The sequence below is a fragment of the Mixophyes fleayi genome, chromosome 4 (assembly GCF_038048845.1).
Source record: "Mixophyes fleayi isolate aMixFle1 chromosome 4, aMixFle1.hap1, whole genome shotgun sequence".
Taxonomy (NCBI): domain Eukaryota; kingdom Metazoa; phylum Chordata; class Amphibia; order Anura; family Limnodynastidae; genus Mixophyes; species Mixophyes fleayi.
Genome location: NC_134405.1, coordinates 57,598,269 through 57,620,482, shown reverse-complemented (window position 1 = coordinate 57,620,482; position 22,214 = coordinate 57,598,269). Strand labels below are relative to the sequence as shown.

The 22,214-nt window shown below is 46.5% G+C and overlaps 1 protein-coding gene across 1 annotated transcript; it reads right to left on the bottom strand.

Moving 5' to 3' along the window:
* Positions 1–383: 383 nt before the first annotated feature.
* On the bottom strand, positions 384–8,190 carry TTI2 (TELO2 interacting protein 2). Its single transcript, XM_075207172.1, has 7 exons — positions 7,442–8,190; positions 5,947–6,133; positions 4,159–4,251; positions 2,613–2,803; positions 1,329–1,472; positions 941–1,103; positions 384–495 (listed from the first exon to the last, which is right to left on the bottom strand). The coding sequence occupies exons 1-7, from the start codon at positions 8,146–8,148 to the stop codon at positions 415–417; spliced, it is 1,566 nt and encodes a 521-aa protein (XP_075063273.1). The 5' UTR covers positions 8,149–8,190; the 3' UTR covers positions 384–414.
* Between the last annotated feature and the right edge of the window lie 14,024 nt (positions 8,191–22,214).

Here is a 22,214-nt window from a genome sequence, read left to right as displayed (position 1 = left end):
CACACTATTGTCCACGCTTCAGTGCCTGATGAATTTTTAAAGAGGGGTGGATAGGGACAACTGGTATCCAGTCAGCTGAGGCCGAGCCATCCACTCCCCTCTTAAAAATCTCTAGCCAAGGTGTACAGGATGAAGTGTTTTGTGAGTAAATTAGGAGGTTGAATGAGAGGGCTTCCAACCATCCAGCTATAATTTGGAGAAGAATCAACCTGAAACAGATACACTGATGGAGGAAATAAAATTGTATTTATCATTGAAAACAGAGCATGCCTGAACTACAGAATAAGTTGACATGTTTTAATAACAACTAAGTGGAAATAATAAGTTCACCTCTAATGATGATAAAGGGGAGAGTATATCTGAGAAATAAAAGGAACCAGAAATACTGCATTTTATTGCACTTTTATTTGGTTTTCAGGTATTCTGTAGGACAGTGTTAATACAATTCACCAGCAGAGGTTCACTACACACAGATGGGATTCCTTCCAGGGCAGTCTGAAATACAAGAAAATAGCCATAAAATACTTGTGTATTGCTGTATGTAGTCCTTCCTCAGACTACTGCCTCTGAGGAGTGGATCACAGGAAGGAAGTGAAAACAAGCAATTACTAAAACACCGGCATTGTGCGGGAAAGTGATATAACGTACCCGATTAGGTGCTATAAAGAAGTGACACTTTTATAATAATCAGATGTGATGCTGAGCTATAGGTCACTGTTTAAGGAGAAGTAAACATGAAGACATGGTCTTTTTTACCTAGCAGCATAGTGCAAGTCACAGCTGCTGGTTTGGGTGGCTCTCTATGTAGTTTCTGTTTCCACTTATACAATGACTTAGCATCTTTTGTTATATCAGCAACACATCTGCTCCAAAAAAAGGTGTCATGTCCACTAACTGATTATTATACAGTTGTCCCACCCATTCTATATTGTCTGCTCACCTTGACTTGTCCCTCGGCACACCGGTCTAGAAGCACCAGACACTCGGTGGCAGCTTGGAGTAAAGATTCTGTGACCGGCGGAGAATGCTGACTAGGATCAGAAGAAACCTCATACAGGAGCTTTAAAAGGGCCTTTAACAGAAGAGGCAGCCTGGATGGGATCCTAGAAAACAAGAAGGGCGGAGGGGCATTAAACCAGTGGGTCTAACTCTGCAGCTGCTGTGGAACAAGGAAGAGTCCCCACCTCTGAACAGCATTAAATACAAGACATAATGAAATCCCACCAGCGTACAATCTAGTATGGAACAGAATGGTAATTAACCAATTCATCTTAGGTTGTTATTTGTGGAATGCAAACATTCTGAGGGCAGAAAGGAGTGAGACTCACCTAGGCCATGCATACTTAATGGTCCCCTGTAAAGTTTTCAGGATACAAAGCCGGGTAGTTTCTTCTGGCCCATCAGGAACCTCCAGATAGGAGACTATGACACCTAGCAGCCTCTTCATGTGACGGACCACCCTGACTCCAAGCCTTAATGACAAGGAAAGAGATTAGCCTGGAACCAGAGGGAGGGGTTTATATTTTCTAGATGTTTAAAGCTAAACAACAGATTGCTAAACCAGTTATCCCAAAATATTTTCAAAACCTTTGCAAACCAGATGTATTTGACATATTTTGATACATTCCTTGTATTTCATAATGCATTTTCTGCCCTTTTTAGCTTTCACATGCAAGTTGCCCCTTTTCCTCCCTTATCTTCATTACTTTCTTATTTTCCCACGTTCGTTGCCTTTATTCCTAAAATATTTGACAACATTTCCCATTTGTTCTCGGTGCTTCATGTGAGAAAACACTTTCCTAATTCAATACTCCTCTAAGCTTCTAAAACTTTAGTCTGAGGTATAGATTTTTGCACTTTCAAACATAAATGTTATGTCAGATGTTACAAGGTTGTGATCATTGGTTCTTAACTACTTCTACAAATACCATTTGTTACATTATCACCAAGATCAGCACCGTGCCCCTTCTAATTAGGTCTTCTAACACTAAGGGGTATATTTACTAAATTGGGGGGTTTGGAAAAGTGGAGATGTTGCCTATAGCTACCAATCAGATTCTAGCTTTCATTTATTTAGTGCATTCTACAAAATAACAGCTAGAATCTGACTGGTTGCTATAGGCAAAATCACCACTTTTTCAAAACCCGCAGTTTAGTAAATCTTGCCCTCAGTTTATGCTAGATGGCTTAAAACAAGCCCCAAACAGTATTACATACACACAAGCCCCTCGCCCTTTAAGATGCTACTTCTCTACAGTAGGAAAAGTCCACGTTATCTTAAAGCACATAGAAATATCAGCTTAAAGTGGACCTGTCACCTACACAAATTGTTTGAGCCACAAAACGGCTGCATTAAAATACTTGTGAGAATTTAGCCTATCAAATCACCAGGAGCTCGTGACATCACGTTCCTCAGTGATGTCATTAGTAAATTATTAGTCTGCATTTTCATCAATATTGGCTGAGTCCACAATATAACCTCCTCCACTGTAGGCAGCCAATGGGTTCATTTTATTAGAGATAGTAGATCTCCGTAGTAACCACATGAGGCAGCCGATTGAAGCAGGCAGTGAAAGTATATACGATGCTTGGAGTACATAACACAGAAGTACCTTTCCTGGAGCATGGGCAGGTGACGAGCATACAATCTGCGCAGAACTATCTTGTGCTCCATCTCCATGTGCGTGAGAACCAGCTGTAGGACCTGGTCAGATGGATTCTCCCCATCTTTCTGATATGCTCCCACTGCTGGTGGCGGTTTCTGCAGCACGGGGAACAGGTCTTGCAGACAGGGCAGTGCCACCTGATACAAAGTGACAGCTGGGTTAAACAGCTGCTGGTGATCACAGACAATGTAACCATCTTCCACCAATCACAACGGCCCTGCATTTCTGCTGCCAATTATTTTCAGCCTGTGGCAGACATGTATTCAAGCCCAATTTTGCAAATCCACACTCTTTACAATTCAAACATCGGGTAATGAAATCGCCAAGTACATGTTTTGCAATAAAACTGATTGCAAAGCACAAAACACATAAATGTATTCTAATGGGTAAATGTGCTCATTTATTCGCATCTAACATCTCATGTTTTCCAAAACTGGATAGAGGTGGTTCTGATAGCATGTAGTTTCAGCAATCTGCCTATAGGATGAACAAGCTGTTTGGACAGAATCACTATATAATAGTTATTAAATAAATGAACGACAAAACAAAAAAATATGCAATTAGGCGTTTTCAAACCAGACACACATTTGTGATTTTAAACAAATCACTGCTTATACACCCTGCAATTTGTTTCTTTAAGCTGCATCCAGAAACAGATTTTAATACGTCTCGGGCTAAGGAGAACAACCCAACGTTTCCATGTAGTGGGTAACAGCAGGCAGCCACAGACCTATAATAGGACATCTGTACTAGAAGCAGAATAGATTTCCTTTGTACAGTTAGAGGCCATATTTTTACTTTTCAAATATCCATACTAGACGTTAATATAAATCTTCTGTGATAGAACCACTTAAAGAACAGTGACTTATACACAGTGCAAGCAGCCATGTTGTGAGCTAGACCAATATATAGGATAATGTATGCTAATCACGAGGAAGTAGTGACATCCCTTAGGCACTTCTAAGTGTGTAAGTGATATAAATACATGAATAAAACGCATAGACTAAAAACCCCTTAAATTTCTGATTTCTAAGCTCAATGCAAATAACCATCTGAAACCCTAAATGCTTGTGCTCCCCCAATAGAAGGATCTGCGGCAACGTTGTGTTTACAATTATCATCATCATTTATTTATATAGCGCCACTAATTCTGCAGCGCTGTACAGAGAACGCACTCACATCAGTCCCTGCCCCATTGGAGCTTACAGTCCAAATTCCTTAACATACATACACACACAGAGACAGAGACTAGGGTCAATTTGATACAAGCCAATTAACCTACCAGTATGTTTTTGGATTGTGGGAGGAAACCGGAGCACCCGGAGAAAACCCACGCAAACACGGGGAGAACATACAAACTCCTCACAGATAAGGCCATGGACGGGAATTGAACTCATGACCCCAGTGCTGTGAGGCAGAAGTGCTAACCACTTAGCCAATCTCACACATCAGTGTGTTTTCACTGTTCCTATTAAGATATCTCTTTACTTACCTCAATTACTTCAGCGTCTGTTGTATAAAGGTGGTTCCGCAGAGCGTGATATACAACCAGTGCCCGATTATACTGCCTCAAGTCTGCTGCAGGCTAGCAAGGGAGAATAAGGGCATTATGTTCAAATTAATACTGTACATTACTAAAGTTTAGGAAAATATCCCAGCCAACACTCTCCTACAATCTGAGGCGTTTCATTACCGATGCTAGATCCCTTTTTGTATTCAAGAAAATCTAGTTGAAGGAGGTGTCCCCTCCAACGCTATGCTCCCTTGTCAGTTGTAAGTTGGACTCAAAATCAAGGGCCAAGTCACCTAGTGGGAGCAGTACTAAGGAAAGTAGTGTCTATTAATAAGGAAATAGGCACCCTCCTGCCAAACTATTTACTGCTTTGATCGGATCTACAATGAAGGGGAGCTTTGTAAACCTCCCACCCATGTAAAGACATCCACCGCCTTTGTCTGGTTGGAAGGGTCCCCAAGTGATATTGGTTTGTCACGAACACGCGCCCAGCTGCCGTGACTTTGGGGTGTTCACTGTATGAGGCCACACACGATTTCAGCTCGCAGTCTCTCTACCTATCACACAGGTTATAGACCTACGGAATCGCCCTCAAACACAGCGCTCTCACACCCCCAGTTTAAAATAAAAGAGATAAATGTGCAAAGCATAACTTACTTTTCATAATCTGTATGCCTGGGGGTAGGCAGAAAAGATGGACAGTCCTTCAATTAGATCGATTCCCCAAGAAGCTGACCCTTGCCCCTTCCCAACACAGGTTTTTTAAGCAGAATGAAATGGCATGGTCTTCACAAGGGCAGTGTTTAATGCTAATAGGGGGCAGAGATGTCCCCTGGGTGTCACTATACTTTGCTCACAAATATTCCCAAAGTCTTGACCTGTGGGTAATTCTTCACAGATATATCCCAATCTCAATAAACCGGTCATAATCTCCCGCACATTTAAATACCAAACATGATGGAATTATGACAATTATTATTATTATTATTAATTTTTATTTATAGGGCGCCACAAAGTATCCATAGCGCCGTACAAGGACAAACAATGGCACAGTACAATGTGAGACACCTTTTACAAAAGATATGTGATTTTAGCTGTTCACGGATACCACCCGTACCTGTCATTCACAACCCTGGTGTGATTTCTGCTCCTCAGTACGGAGTAACACCCAGATTTCCCTAAATATAAACTATGACAACATTTTCCTTTGAAGGTCATATTTCTATATACCTGTATAGGCTTTCACATGCTGCTTACAAGGATCTCCAGCTGTGATCGCCCCCCACTATTCAAGTGTCCAAAATTCCCTCCCAGGCCAGGCTGTCTCACAATAGGAGCCCTTTGAAGCTGTCACAGGTGACCCACTTATCTTGTCACACTGGAATGTGCAAAGCCAGCAAATAAATTTACATCAGACTCTGTCTTTACATTTTACACTTTGACTACACTTATCAATGGACTCATTTGATATAACATATTTACACTGCAGTTATGATTTATCCCTTATAAATAACTACAAGCTCTCTATGTTCACAACAGGGCACCTACCTACTAAATGAATAGCTTTGTCTTGTCTTCCAAATCGGGGTTATAGGAAGTAAGCTGAACTTGGACCCCAACTATGTCCCACCAGCAGAGGAATCGAGAAGGTAGCACTAAGGGTTCCCTCAGAGGGATATGGGGCCATCATAAATCTTCTCAAAGGAGCAACAATTTCCTTAGGAACTATAATATTTCTCATACCCAAGCAAATTATGATGATCTTACCACATTCTTGATGATATGGTGAAGGCAGCAGATTCCCAACACCTTATTGTCTGGCTTGTAGTCATCAGAGAAGAGGAGAGACGGCGGCATCACTCTACTGAGAAAGTCTGAGAGCCAAGGACGGGGTACCTGATACAGCATCCAGGAGAAGACCAACCTTGCATCAGGGTGAGATTCCCATGTGTCTCTTAAATAAGAATATATAGGTTACATTCCTGATCTGGGTGCCAATCACTGTTTCCCCTTGGGACAATTTGTAAAACACTGTTCAACATACTGGCTAAATAAATATAAAACTACTGGGAGGCATATACACTCAACCATTAGTTAGATTGTAAGAGGTCATCATCGGACCCTGCACTACATTCTTTGTTTCTGTGCGTGTGCGACATGTGTCAACCTTTTACTTTGATTTTCAAAACTACATAACATCACATTTCTTTCTTATAAATACTGCATAATATTAATTAGAATTTTGATTAGATGAAAACTTCAGTCAAAACTCAATATCTTCTCCGAGCCATAATCTGTATATCAATTTTGATCTCAGCAGGAAATTAAACTGAAACACACATTTATGTGTTCTATTATACTCACAGTTTAGGGTTCAAAAAAGAACCCCTTTTCCATGTGAGATGCAGATATTCTATATAACCTACAGTATTTCACAAATCGTTATGTAAAAAAAAAATAAGACACCAAACCAAAGTAACGACCTTGCACATTAACGTGATGACATTAGGTACCGTAATACGACAGAAAAGCAGGGCTTGGGGTAGCTGGTGCATATTACCAGTCTTTATCTGTCAGCAGTACATCAGATTTTGAATGGTTTTTTTTTTGTTTTTGTTTTTTTAAGGCTAGACAGAGGAGAGACAGCAAAGGGAGACAAAGGTATTATAAAATCCTGTACGAAACTGACCAAGTCAAAACAGATGTGAGCATTTAGGCTACAATTTTTGTGAACCAAAATCAATTTCTCTTAATCATGAGTCTATAGAACCTACCTCATGCTTTTCTTCTGTGGCAAACCCACTATCTAATCGTTATTACTGGCATTTCATAGTAAACTATCAGTATTGTTCATGTAATTACAAACTGTATATAAAAGTTAATGCACAACCACACAGATTTGAAAACAAATCGATCCATTGCTTAAATGCAAGAGATCTCACATCCTATAAAGTGCCATTATCCACTTCATGGGCCCAGCGGTAAGGGAGGGGGTGATACTGGTCCATCTGCTACCAAGGGATCAGCTCTACTCTTCAAAATGGGGCACATGCACCGGAACAGAAAACCCAGATGAGGCTTCACTGCACATGCTCCTAAGACCATAGGGGGCCCATGGAAAGATGGATCAGCATCACCACCAGCCCCTGCCCCTCAAAAAAAAAAAAAAAAAAAAAATGGGGACCTGCGATTAGTTACACTGGTGGCTGTCAGTAAATTTAAAGGTAGTTGGTAACCAAGTTTCATACATAACAGTCCTCACTTGCGGAGACGAGGTCCTAGAAGTCCCAGCGCCTCCCTGAAAGTACTAAATGGCGGATCCTGCTTGCTCTTTCCTTTGAGGAGATCAGCCACAGAGTTAAAGTTCAAGACTTCCAAAAGACTTTGAAGCAGCTGTTCAGCCAGAGCCCGTGAATGGCAATCTGTCCACGGTTTGTCCTGAATGTGTGACCCACAGAGCAGGAGGAGGGGCGCAGTGGCGCAGCGCAGAACACACTGTGGATCCATTGGGCCCACCACTGAGATGTCAGGTCTAGTCCTGGATGTTTGTTCTGTGTCTTGAGCCACACATCCATCCTCTATAGATTTAGGGGCCACATCTCCCTCCCACCCACTCTTTGGCAGTATCCTAAAACAGGTAAACTTCCCAGACGCCTCTGCGTTTTCTGACGTCACTGCTGTCACTGGCTCTGCCCCGGCGGAATCTTCCTGCGCCGATTTAAGCTCATCTTCGTCACGTGATGAAGCTCTCACCGCTTCCAGGAGCTGGAGGGAAGCTCGGACGGCAGCGGTCGCTCTCCCCGGCGCACCCCGCTCACCCTCGGGGTCCGGCCCGGGTGCTGCCCAGACAACCACCGCCTGGAGAAGCTCTGCACAGCTCGCTAGGGTGCGTGGGACCGTGGCAGTACGGCCCAGGCATACAGAGAAGTCGGACAGAGCCTTCGCTATGAGATGCTCTGGAGCTGCCATGCCAACGCACGAACATTACACCCGGAAAGAAAACGTGCAAGTGCGCGGCCATTTTAACCTCTGGCACAAGTGACGGTCGCCATTTTGGTTACTGGCAGTGAGGGCTATAATAAAATATTTCTTGGGAAGCAGCAGAGAATGGTACAATGCTTGTGGTACAATGCTTGTCAGCAGCAGATTTCATAGAGTAGAGCAGGTGGAAATACATGAACGTGGAATTTTCAGACCCTCCAACATTATTGCTCTCTTCTTGTAGGAAATGTTCTGCTCCCCAACTTAACAATTTACATTTGTAGCTATATGGGCTAAATTATTTTATGTTTTAAAAAAAATCACATGAATAATGAATTCAGTACAGCTAATAGTAATTAAAACGTGTATTTTTAGACAGAGGCATGTTGAGCTCAGTATGGTGCCTTGATGAATAGGTCCCTAGGTCGCTTGTGACAGTCCACTCTCAGTACCCTTACTCATAGGTTAGTAGTTTTGCCTCAGTGCTGGGGTCATGAGTTCGATTCCCAGACAGGGCTTTATGTATGTGGAGCCTGTGTTTGTGTCAGTTTCCTCCATGTGCTTCGGTTTCCTACCACATTACAAAAAAGCAAACATTCTGGTAGGTTAATTGGCTGCTGACAAAATTAACCCTAGTCTATGGGGACGGTCTCAAAACACATAGTTATAAGGTTCTAAATAGTACACTTGTTTTTCAGTAAAACTTTCAATAAAAGATGTGTATCGGTGTGAATAACATTGGTTAAGATGTGCGCTATTTTGCATGTTTATCACATATGTATTATATAATGATAATAATAAGCCAATTATTAGACAATATATATTAATATATTAATTAATATATTAATTAGTAAGCAGTGTTTCATTGTAAGTTAACATCTGCTTTGATAGTGAAGTAGTTTAGCCATTATAACGCTTTGTAAAACTTTTTTCTTGGCTTACATTCTGATTTGGCTTCTGATTTGTATTCTGTCAGTCGATAAAAGATTTACATATATACATTTTTCTTCACCTTTTCCTTTGAACTCAAAGATACATTGGTATCATTAAAAATAAACTGTCATAGGCATGCAGAGAAACAGGCCTAGCGTGGCCTAAAGCATTGCCCATAGTACTACATTTTCAAGGACAACACTTGGAGGAGGACTGAAAATTTCACTTTATAATTGGTTGATATTTAATTGATTGATAGTGTAGATTACCAAACATAATAATTGCTCCAGCATTTAACCACAGTAAAATGACTTAACCTATATCACTCAGTAGACAACTGAAAATACAGACTTCTGTGACAGGCATTCCATCAGCTCCAACAGAAGGAACTTGTCATCCTCTTGTGGGGGTGTCTCCGGTGAAGACCCCTGCCAGCGCTGTGTCCCTGGAGGGACAGAAGATGCTGGAGCCGGTGCCCATGAAGAGGGCGAAGATGTCCGCCAGCGCTGTGCCCCTGGAGGGGCTGAAGAGGTCCCCGATGGTGCCCAGCAGGAAGAAAGAAGAGGAGAAGTACTCACCCGTCCAGCGATCCAGCGGTGAGTATCGTGGCTTCTTTCCTGCAGGTCCCGTGCGCGGGGGAAGGATGAGCCAATCAGGGCTCATCTTTCCCCGCTGGCCAATCAGCGGCCGGATGCGCGAGCCAATCGTGGCTCGCGCCCGGCCATTCAAAAGATTGGCGCCGGCGCGAGCCAATCAGCGCTCGCGCCGGCTGATGACGTCACGCCGGCGACTATATAAGTCGCCGGGTGGCACCATTTTGCCAGAAGTCCGTCGGCGGAGAAGAGGAAGGACGTCTCTTCACGACGTCCAGCAACAGGACCAGGACCAGCGGCAGCGGCGGCAGGGGGCCCTTGTAAGGGCCGTGAGCTACCCTGCCGCCCGAAGACTACAATCAAGCCGCCGGAGCAGTGATCGCCGGCGGGGAGCCCTTGTAAGGGCTGAGAGCGCCCCCGCCAAGCAGCTCTCAACAGCGCCGAACCGGAGAAGAGGCGCCGCCGGTTGGAGGGTCTGGAAGACCCGGAGAAGGCGGAAGAAGACGGCGTGGCAAGCTGAGATTCCTGCGCAGAGCAGGTAAGTGACTCAGCGTTAATTCGGGCACTAGGCCCAGGGCCACAGTCGGGCACAAGGCCCGTTGGCACTATCTTAGGGGCACAAGGCCCAGGGATCTGGGCACTAGGCCCCAACGAAGTTAGTGGGCCAGTAGGCCATAGAATTGATGATAAAGGGGACAAGCCCCTATTAGTTAGACAGGGGGCGTGAGAGCCCAGGTGTACAAGGGCACAAGGCCCTTAGGTAGTGAGTGGCCTAGAGGCCATAGGAAGGCCACAGGGCCTGGTTAGGGGCTGGTAGCCCGTAGGCTATTAAGGGCACAAGGCCCTCAGTCAGTCAGGGAGGCTACAGGCCTCATGCAGGGGCTAGGACCCCTGTGTAGCAGGGCACAAGGCCCTAGTTAGTGGGCTCAGAGCCCTGAGTTAGAGAGGGGGCTGAGGCCCATGAAACAGAGCAGAAGGCTCTGTGTGTAGCTGGGCAGAGACCCATGGTGTGTAGGGCATAAGGCCCTGGTGGTGTGTGGTAGAGGCGTGGGAGCCTCGCGAGTGTAGGCGCGGTCCTGTGTGAGGTGAGCACACGTGGTTAGGAGGTACAGTAGAGCGGAGGCTCCTGTGGTGCTGTAGCAACCTGCTGGTTGGCTAACAGCGGTGTGCTCGGGTAAGTAGCGTGCAAAGTACCGTATACTGTATTTATTCTGTCTGTGCGGCGAGTGTAGTTTACATTACGGTATTTTGGGGTGTGCTACATAACTGTGTCCAGGGGCAAGACGTCAGGCCCCCATTAAAGGTAGGCTCTTGTTCCCTGTGTTTCCTGTGCTAACCCGTGTTGTGGGGACAAGTGTAGTTACCAGCATACACACAGTCAGGGGAGAACACACGTAGTTTCTCTGTCCCTTAGGTCCCCGGGGTCACACTGGTACCCAGAGGGGGTGGCTGAGTGAGTTGGTGGCAGTGCAGCACACCTTGAGGCAGTTCCAGGGGCGGCCGTGGTTCTGATCAAGGGTCCTTAAGGCCGGTTCCGTGCAGGTGGACCTGTGGTTCCGGACGTAGGGACACGTGTGAGATACCCGAGTACAGGCAGTCGGGCGGTTCAGTTAGATCGGCTGTTCCGTGCGGCAGTCGGCCCGCGGGTTAGTGTGTTGTTCTACTGAGCCTCAGCCGGGCTTAAAGAACCGGTCCTTAGGGTCCGTGGGTGACCCCATAGCAAGAAGGCAGCTTCTTGGTACGACCTGGGTGAGGGGGTTAGGAACCGCCCTCCGGTTTAGGCTGTGAACACCGGCTGGTGTTCCCCGTAGCGTGTAAGTGAGCAGTTCCGTTAGTGCACCACACCTAGTTAGTCATAGTGGTTTGACTTAGTTGCGTTGCCGACCATTAGAACGTTGTTAGGGTCGGGTCGCTGTTTAGTCAGTCCAGTTTGGTGGGTGCCATCTTAGTCTCACGGAGAGCGTAGAGGGAGGCTGTGTGTTCTTGTCATCCGCAGGAGTCGGGAAGGTGCAGGAGAACCGGATCGGAAGTGGGAGTGTCCCGGTGAGTATCACGCTCGATTCCTCCTTTCGGTTAGGCCCTCACCGGCAGGTGTGTGAGGTACTTGAGGCGGGATTGGTCCTCGGACTGGTCTTGGCCTTCAGTGCCTGTAGTCCCCCGCGTCTTGGCAAGAACAAAGTGAGGAGGCGGCAAGGAGCTTGGACTGACTGTGCCCTTGTTCTTTGCCGTAGTCTCGGACAGCCCTTACCTGGTAGGCACGGCCGTAATCTCTGTCTCTATCTTAGAGGGACGTGATTGGAGGTGGCTGCGGCTGCAGATCTGCTGGGATTGGATCGCAGCTGGGAAATCGGAAGCGGACTGGAGGTGACCATCGTTTACAAGGTAAGTTCTTTTGTGTTGCGTCTGTCCCTGTCTTTCCCCGCAGGGGGCGTTACATTTTGGCGTAGTCGGCAGGATCAACGATGGCTCATCGGGGGATCATTCCGCTGTACGAGGGATACAGCTGTGTCATCTCTCGTGACGAAGTGGCAGCGTTCACGAAGCAAATCCTGGAACGTTGTGAGACAAGGAAGAAGAAGAACAGAGGTACTAAACGGCAACAGGTGGAAGAAATGCTGTGCTGGAAGTGTGGGTTGCCTGGACACTTCGCATACCACTGCCCAGTTGCCGAGGAGCTCTTTGGTGAATGGGAGGACGAAGAAGACTCCGATGAATGGGAAGACGTAGAAGTCTTCGAGTGGAAGGACGAGGAAGCCTTCCATCAATGGTCTCAAAAGAAGTCGGAGTCTGGAGGGAAGGATCGGCAGAGCCTGCTGACTGTTGGATCGCAGGAGATCGTCTCGTCCAAGCAAGATTCGCGACAGGAATACCCGCGTCAGCCGGATGCTGGAGCCGGGGTATTGGAGACGTCGGATACGTCAGACGACTTGTCCGTGGCTGTGGAAGAGTTGGTCCCTGAGGACGAAGGGAGAACTGAGCAGACCCTCCATTGGGCAACGTTGTGTCCGGAGACATGTGAAGATGTCTGCCCGGTGGTACCTGAGAGGATGGAAGCCATCAGTACCCCGGAAGAGAGAGCTGCTGAAGAAGTACTGCCTGAAGAAGACTGTACTTTAGAGAGCGCAGCTGGAGAGTGGTGGATGTTGTCACCTTCTGAAGAAGCTTCCCGCACAACCGAGGAGGTATCGGACGGATGGGAGGTTCCGGCAGGCGCCGAGGAAGAGACTCCCTGGATACCGACTTCGGGCGAGGAAGTTGCCAGGATGGTGTGGATCCTGCGCGAGAAGGCCTTACCGCGAAGGATCCGGTGGACGCAAGTCAGGGATGCCGGTAAGCGACCCTTGGAGGTGGACGTAGAGGAGAAGACGTCGATTGTGGGGACCACAATGGAAAAAGGCGGCGGAAATGTGGGGGTGTCTCCGGTGAAGACCCCGCCAGCGCTGTGTCCCTGGAGGGACAGAAGATGCTGGAGCCGGTGCCCATGAAGAGGGCGAAGATGTCTGCCAGCGCTGTGCCCCTGGAGGGGCTGAAGAGGTCCCCGATGGTGCCCAGCAGAAAGAAAGAAGAGGAGAAGTACTCACCCGTCCAGCGATCCAGCGGTGAGTATCGTGGCTTCTTTCCTGCAGGTCCCGTGCGCGGGGGAAGGATGAGCCAATCAGGGCTCATCTTTCCCCGCTGGCCAATCAGCGGCCGGATGCGCGAGCCAATCGCGGCTCGCGCCCGGCCATTCAAAAGATTGGCGCCGACGCGAGCCAATCAGCGCTCGCGCCGGCTGATGACGTCACGCCGGCGACTATATAAGTCGCCGGGTGGCGCCATTTTGCCAGAAGTCCGTCGGCGGAGAAAAGGAAGGACGTCTCTTCACGACGTCCAGCAACAGGACCAGCGGCAGCGGCGGCAGGGGGCCCTTGTAAGGGCCGTGAGCTACCCTGCCGCCCGAAGACTACAATCAAGCCGCCGGAGCAGTGATCGCCGGCGGGGAGCCCTTGTAAGGGCTGAGAGCGCCCCCGCCAAGCAGCTCTCAACAGCGCCGAACCGGAGAAGAGGCGCCGCCGGTTGGAGGGTCTGGAAGACCCGGAGAAGGCGGAAGAAGACGGCGTGGCAAGCTGAGATTCCTGCGCAGAGCAGGTAAGTGACTCAGCGTTAATTCGGGCACTAGGCCCAGGGCCACAGTCGGGCACAAGGCCCGTTGGCACTATCTTAGGGGCACAAGGCCCAGGGATCTGGGCACTAGGCCCCAACGAAGTTAGTGGGCCAGTAGGCCATAGAATTGATGATAAAGGGGACAAGCCCCTATTAGTTAGACAGGGGGCGTGAGAGCCCAGGTGTACAAGGGCACAAGGCCCTTAGGTAGTGAGTGGCCTAGAGGCCATAGGAAGGCCACAGGGCCTGGTTAGGGGCTGGTAGCCCGTAGGCTATTAAGGGCACAAGGCCCTCAGTCAGTCAGGGAGGCTACAGGCCTCAGGCAGGGGCTAGGACCCCTGTGTAGCAGGGCACAAGGCCCTAGTTAGTGGGCTCAGAGCCCTGAGTTAGAGAGGGGGCTGAGGCCCATGAAACAGAGCAGAAGGCTCTGTGTGTAGCTGGGCAGAGACCCATGGTGTGTAGGGCATAAGGCCCTGGTGGTGTGTGGTAGAGGCGTGGGAGCCTCGCGAGTGTAGGCGCGGTCCTGTGTGAGGTGAGCACACGTGGTTAGGAGGTACAGTAGAGCGGAGGCTCCTGTGGTGCTGTAGCAACCTGCTGGTTGGCTAACAGCGGTGTGCTCGGGTAAGTAGCGTGCAAAGTACCGTATACTGTATTTATTCTGTCTGTGCGGCGAGTGTAGTTTACATTACGGTATTTTGGGGTGTGCTACATAACTGTGTCCAGGGGCAAGACGTCAGGCCCCCATTAAAGGTAGGCTCTTGTTCCCTGTGTTTCCTGTGCTAACCCGTGTTGTGGGGACAAGTGTAGTTACCAGCATACACACAGTCAGGGGAGAACACACGTAGTTTCTCTGTCCCTTAGGTCCCCGGGGTCACACTGGTACCCAGAGGGGGTGGCTGAGTGAGTTGGTGGCAGTGCAGCACACCTTGAGGCAGTTCCAGGGGCGGCCGTGGTTCTGATCAAGGGTCCTCAAGGCCGGTTCCGTGCAGGTGGACCTGTGGTTCCGGACGTAAGGACACGTGTGAGATACCCGAGTACAGGCAGTCGGGCGGTTCAGTTCGATCGGCTGTTCCGTGCGGCAGTCGGCCCGCGGGTTAGTGTGCTGTTCTACTGAGCCTCAGCCGGGCTTAAAGAACCGGTCCTTAGGGTCCGTGGGTGACCCCATAGCAAGAAGGCAGCTTCTTGGTACGACCTGGGTGAGGGGGTTAGGAACCGCCCTCCGGTTTAGGCTGTGAACACCGGCTGGTGTTCCCCGTAGCGTGTAAGTGAGCAGTTCCGTTAGTGCACCACACCTAGTTAGTCATAGTGGTTTGACTTAGTTGCGTTGCCGACCATTAGAACGCTGTTAGAGTCGGGTCGCTGTTTAGTCAGTCCAGTTTGGTGGGTGCCATCTTAGTCTCACGGAGAGCGTAGAGGGAGGCTGTGTGTTCTTGTCATCCGCAGGAGTCGGGAAGGTGCAGGAGAACCGGATCGGAAGTGGGAGTGTCCCGGTGAGTATCACGCTCGATTCCTCCTTTCGGTTAGGCCCTCACCGGCAGGTGTGTGAGGTACTTGAGGCGGGATTGGTCCTCGGACTGGTCTTGGCCTTCAGTGCCTGTAGTCCCCTGCGTCTTGGCAAGAACAAAGTGAGGAGGCAGCAAGGAGCTTGGACTGACTGTGCCCTTGTTCTTTGCCGTAGTCTCGGACAGCCCTTACCTGGTAGGCACGGCCGTAATCTCTGTCTCTATCTTAGAGGGACGTGATTGGAGGTGGCTGCGGCTGCGGATCTGCTGGGATTGGATCGCAGCTGGGGAATCGGAAGCGGACTGGAGGTGACCATCGTTTACAAGGTAAGTTCTTTTGTGTTGCGTCTGTCCCTGTCTTTCCCCGCAGGGGGCGTTACACTCTGCAGCTGGGAGATGAGGTGATGATCTACAGCTTCCTTTGATTTGGATCTTTGACTGATCATTGGGAAGGAACTTACCAAGTCTTGCTGACCAAACCACCACTGTGAAAGTAAAGAAGAAATCAACATAGATACATGCATCCCACTGCCAGAGAGTAAAGTCTCCAAACGTAACACAGTCTGAGGACATTTTGCAAAACACAGCAGAAGAGCTCCTAAGCTCCAACTTAAAGTGGGTAGTAATTGCTGGCTACAATAAAGTCAAAATTCACATTTTCTTTCAGGCCAAATGTAGACAACAGGCCTGTGAAAGAAAGAGGAGCTTCAGGAGGCTGCAAAGACAACTGCAGTCCCTGCAGGACTTCTGACTGTGCTGCTGGGATGTGAGAGATGATCTGGAGGAGACCAAAGGGAGCATGAAATGGCACTTCAAGGAGTAATCCAGATGCATAATTTTCTATTCCAAGGTGGAGAATCTGGAGAAGGGTGAGAAATGTAACGCTTTTTTTGTCAGGGAACTCCACTCTGGCCACACACCCCTGTCTGAGCTGCGAGATGAGAACGTTTTTCCCAGTAAGGGGAACATGGGAGTTGTCAAACACTACTATGGTAACCTCTACTCCCCAAAGACAACTCACAAAGATGCCACCGATAAGTTCCTGTCAAGTATCACTAACAATACTATGGACGCTCCACAGGCACTGAATATACTGCGCTCTGCCGCTAGGTCCTTTAGGTCTGGTAGCATCCCAGGCATGATGGTATTCCAGCGGAGCTCTTTCTAACACTTTCTTATTTGTCTGCACCTCATAGAACTGTACGAGTAACTGGTGGTGGAGGGCAGAATGCCTCCATCGCTGAGGGTAGGAATGATCACGATCCTGTATAGGTACAAGGGGGAGAGATGGGATCTTAAAATTTACGTCCCATCTCTCTCCTGAAAGTGGACTACAAGATCCTCACTAAGGTACTAGACAACTGGATAAAGGCTGTCATGAGACAGCCCTTCTAAGGGACCCGGCCCGGTACATCTAGGAAGCTGCATGTATGTGGCCCTGGTCAGTCTTGTTCAGGAGAAGGCCTTTGACCGTGTTTCACATGAGTTTATGCATAGGGCATTGCAGAGATTTAGTTTGGGGGAAATGTTTTGTGCGTATATTACCCTGATATTTACATCTCAGTATAGGTAAATGGCTGGAAGACTGACTTTCCCGTTTTATCTGGGGTCGGACAAGGCTGCCCTCTTTCATCTCTTCTTTTTGTTTGTTGTATACAGCTCTTTGCAATATGCATCATATGGAATCCTGAGATCAGAGGGATCTCCTCACCTGGACCTGACCGAAAAAAGGCCAAATGCTCGCTCTACATGGATGACATCGCTGTCTTCTCTGCAGGTCGGCGGTCGGTGACTGCGCTCGTCCAGACCTACGAGAGCTGCGGCCAAGCTTCAAGGGCAAAGAGCCAACTAAAGAAACTTATACATAAACATAATTTATAATCTATCAGAATTTCAAATGCCAAATGAGCACATTAAGGATTTGTTTCAAAATTCACATTTTCTTTTGTTAAGAGAAAGACAAAATGCTACCTTGGCAGACTTTCAGAGGCCAGGTATTTTAAAAAGAATCTATAATATAAATGTCTAGTGGCGTGTGTTAGTCTGTCTGTGTGTGTGGAAAAAATAAAACCAAGCTGCAGCGCCACCTGCTGGGTGGAGTTATACACTGACCTACTAAATTCTTATTGTGTGTGGAAAAAAAAATTCAGAAAGGGCTGAAATTTGGTATACTAAGATGTTTTTAATTTGTTAATTGTTAAAAGTGTTTATAAAGATTTAAAAAAAATATATATATATTTCTTGAAGGAGAAGTGACAGTTGGGAGTGGTTGCCGGGGGTGACAGTGGGGAGTGGTTGGTGTTTGAGGCCTGGGCTATGGCCCAAATGCATGACAAGAACCTTTTTAACACCTTAATTAGCTTGATTTGACTAGAATGCATGAGTATCATGCACGGGTTAACTTGTAGTCCATATATGTGAACATTTTTTTTATAATTAAAGAGGGCCTGTCTAGTTTGTGGAAAAAATAAGGAAGCTACTGTTTAGCGAGCATGGAATTAAAGCCAGTATATAGTAGATACATATAATTGGTATTGATATAGTATGCTTTTTCCTGGGCAGGGGAGCATAGGTGGTTTTGTTTTAATAACCCTTGCATAGTACACATGGCTCTTTTTAAAAAAAAAAAACTTTTTCACAAGCCTAACGTGTAATTTAAATGTAATAGAACTATAATTTGCAAGTAGAAATGCTAACAGTCGGTTAGATACACTCTGTAATATCTGCTAGTTTACAGAGGTAACGCTTGTTTTTGCTTGCACCCCATAGAGGTGCAAGCAAAACTGAGCGTTACTTTTTACCGTAGTAATGGTAAAAATGTGCGGCCACGATGTTCGGAGGAACATCACGGCCATTTGAACCTGCCCCATAGAATGCAGAAAGTCATGCCCTAACCCCCCTCAGAGCCTGCTGGATTGTACAGAGCAAATAGCTTTTCTCCCTGTACAATTTAGAGATTATGATCGATTTATCCTATAAAACACAACTTACTAAACACAGCTAAGAAGTTTGCTAGGCAATGGAATATATTTTCAATTAGATTCGTACATCAGACCCCAATGGATGTTTTTGGACCCAAAGAGAACTAACCCTCCTATACCTTGATAGCTTTGGTGTTATGCTCTTATATAGTTGCAGGTTAAGTCCCTATGAAGGTGTCTTTTTTACCTTGCACTTATTTGAACTGCAAATGCCTCTTCTATGCTTGCCTCTTGGGGCAATCATCATGGGATGTAGAAGGAGCTGTATCATTGAAAGTAATAAATTTAGTTTGCCTAAACACACTGCGGGGGAGCTTTCAGTCTATATTCCCTGCCCCACAAATGCTAGGTCTACTGTCATCAGATGCCAAAATAGCCTACAGAAATTGTAAACTCAGCACAAATGCCCTTTTGTGACATCATGCTCCTACCTTTGTGCAAATGTATCCTGTTTTAAGGACAAACACACAGATTTAGGGACCAAAATTCCTCTGCTGTGGGGGTGCAAAAGTTGCCACCATCTGATGGGAACAGTTAGGTGGTTTGGTTCTATCTTGCTGGGAGGAGTAAATCTATAAAGACTTTGTGGTGACGTTTTACACTACGTCAATTTTCAGGTGGATCTGCAAACCCACTACGAAAGGGGCAGATTGATTTTCCAGGATAGTTGACCTTGAAATGCGCTATGTGTGCAAGTAGGTGCCCTTGTGCACAAGTCTCCACTTTTATGGTATGTAAATGACCATTACTGAGCGAGCAGGGTTCTCTTACCTCTCTGTATGTACTACCCAGTATTATTTTATTAATGCTTGTTCCCAATTGTAAAGCGCTACAGAATTTGCTGGCGCTATATAAATAAATGTTGATGATGATTACTGTATTTTTCAGGCTGCAATAATTTAGAGGTTTATCTAAAGTTAGGCTGGGTACACACTAAGGGTGTGCACCGGCCACTTTTAGTGTTTTGGGTTTTGGGTTCTGATTAGTTTGAGGTTTTGGGTTCTGATTTGTTTTGCCAAAACACCTGACGAAAGGTTTTGGTTCTGATTTAGGGTTTTGGGTTCTGATTTATTTTTAAAAAAGCATAAAAAGGGTTAAAATCAAGTTTTTTGTTTATTTTTCACTCCTACGCTATTATTAGAGATGGTCACTGACCCCCGTGTTTTGGTTTTGGATTCGGTTTTGGATCTGGATTACCGTCGTGTTTTGGTTTTGGTTTTGGTTTTGCAAAACCGCCATTGCGTGTTTTGGTTTTGGTTTTGGTTTTGTTTGGTTTTGTTTTGCTATTTTTTGGGAAAATCCATGTTTTTGGGCCTAAATTAACCCAATTTAGTGCTCCAACTGTTTTAGAGACAAGTAATCTAATTGTTGAGGTAATAAATCATCCAAAAAAACAGTTTAATTCTTCGTTGGTAGGCCTATTCTACACACAAAACAGATTGTCTTCCTCTCCATCTATGCATATTGGCAATGCAGCCATCGTCTTTGAATGTATATTACACCCTACACTTATAGTTAAATATGTAAAGAAATGGAAAAAGCCAGTTTGCTTTCTGTCTCTCAAGGCCCCCCTCCACTTGTATAAAATAGCAAAAAATTCAGCCATTATAGACTGTACAATATTAATTGACATGGAGAAAGCCAGTTTGGTTTCTGTCTCTCTAGGCCCCCCTCCACTTGTATAAAATACTAAAAAATTCAGCCATTATAGACTGTACAATATTATGAAAAATGGACAAAGCCAGTTTAGGGTCACTCTGTCTATGACACCCTACCCTTAAGGATAAATTGCCCTAACAGCAGCCTTTCAAGATGGTATGTGATATGGAAATGCCACAAGTCCCTTTCCTCTTTGGGGGTAGATTGCACCCTACACTTACATAGAAAGTTTTAAAAAGATGTTATCGGCATCATCTTCAGCTTCATCCTCACCCTCATCAGTGTGTACGTCATCATCACAGACTATCAATTCATCGCCGCTTGAATCCGCCATTAGAGAACAGTCAGTGCTTGGATGTCTTGGATGGTGAAGGCCTTCCTCGTGGAAGATGTAGTTCATTTTTATAAACATCATTTTCTCCACATTTTTGGGAAGTAACCTTCTACGGCGATCACTGACTAAGTTCCCTGCTGTGCTGAACACTCGTTCAGAGTACACACTGGAGGGTGGGCAGCTTAGGTATTGCAAAGCAAGTTTGTACATGGGTTTCCAAATGGCTTGCTTTTCTTCCCAGTAAGGAAAGGGACTGTCTGACATTTCCATATCAACTACCTCTTGAAAGTAATCCTCCACCATCCTTTGCATGTTTATACTCATATTGGATGGGCTTATGGGCAAAGTGACACTTTTTTTTGAAAAATCCTTCAAACCAGCCCAGATGTTAAATTGTTCTCGTCTGCCCCCTGTGTCTTCCCTGCTTCTTTTTTGGAAATTTAATTTTTTACGAGCAACAGCTTGAGAAAGTGAAGGAGGACACGTCGTCAAGCCGAGGCCCAGTTCAGCGGCCAACTTGCTGAGCAATAGCTCCTTGCAAAAGTTCACATCTCGCTCATTTACAAGTAAAGACTCAATGTAGGTTTTAAACCTTGGATCAAGCACAGTGGCCAAAACGTACTGATCCGAGTTCAAGATCTTAATAACTCGAGGATCATTGTGAAGCGAATTAAGTACTTGATCGACAAGGCCAACATACTTTGCTGAATTGCTTGCTTTCAGCTCCTCCTTCATTTTCTCAAGCTGCTTTTCCAATAGTCTAATTAAAGGAATGACTTGGCTCAAACTAGCAGAGTCTGCACTGACCTCACATGTCACAACTTCAAATGGTTTCAGCACCTTGCACAGCACTGAAAGGATTCCCCACTGTGCAAGAGTGAAATACATCCCCCCTCCTTTCCCAATGTCATGACTTGTGCAATATGCTTGGATGGCTTTGCGCTGTTCCTCCATCCTCTGAAGCATGTACAGGGTGGAATTCCACCGAGTTACCACCTCTTGCTTAAGTTGGTGGCAGGGCAAGTTAAACTGCTCTTGGAGCTGCTGTAATCTCCTACATGCTGTGGCTGAATGCCTGAAATGGCCTGAAATTTTACGGGCCACCGAAAGCATCTCCTGCACCTCACGGTTATTTCGTAGGAAGCTCTGCACCACCAAGTTGATGGTGTGAGCAAAACAGGGAATATGTTGGAAATCACCCAGCTGTAATGCTCGCACTATATTGTTGGCGTTATCTGAAATGACATACCCTGGGGAGAGTCCGAGTGGTATAAGCCATGCATCAATCACATCTCTCAGTTTGCGTAACAAATTGTCAGCCGTATGCCTGTTAGTGAAGCCGGTGATACAAAGAGTGGCCTGCCTGTGACAAATGTTACGTAGTGGTGTACATGCTGCTGCTGTTCCTGCTGGTGAAGGTGAATGACCAACCCAGTGGGCTGTCACAGTCATATAGTCTTTGGTTTGGCCACTTCCACTTGTCCACATATCTGTGGTTAAGTGAACAGTGGGCAGAATGGCATTTTTCAGCGCAATCTCTACATTTTTACACACTTTTTGGTATAGTTGTGGAATAGCTTTACGGGAGAAATGGTGTCGCGATGGAATTCTGTAACGCGGACACAAAACCTCAATTAACTGTGAAAAACCAGCTGCGTTTATTGTGGAGATTGGACGCAGATCTAACACTAACATTGCAGCCATGGCGTCTGTGATTCGCTTGGCGACTGGGTGACTGCTGTCATATTTGCTTCCCCTCGCAAATGATTGTTTCACAGTTAATTGCTGAAATGTAGGACTGCTCATTTTATTCACGTGCCTCTGGGATGACGATTCACCCCCAGCAGCAGCAACAGCAGCAGCAGGACTAACGCTTTCTTCAGAGGAATCAATAATAGTGCCGGAGTCA

Excerpts from the sequence above, each read along its gene's own strand:
- TTI2 (XM_075207172.1), bottom strand. The coding sequence starts at position 8,148 with ATGGCAGCTCCAGAGCATCTCATAGCGAAGGCTCTGTCCGACTTCTCT. Across the intron at positions 4,252-5,946 it reads ACCATATCATCAAGAATGTG|CCTGCAGCAGACTTGAGGCA; the intron begins GTAAGATCATCA and ends CTCCCTTGCTAG. Across the intron at positions 496-940 it reads GTGCCGAGGGACAAGTCAAG|ACTGCCCTGGAAGGAATCCC; the intron begins GTGAGCAGACAA and ends CTTGTATTTCAG.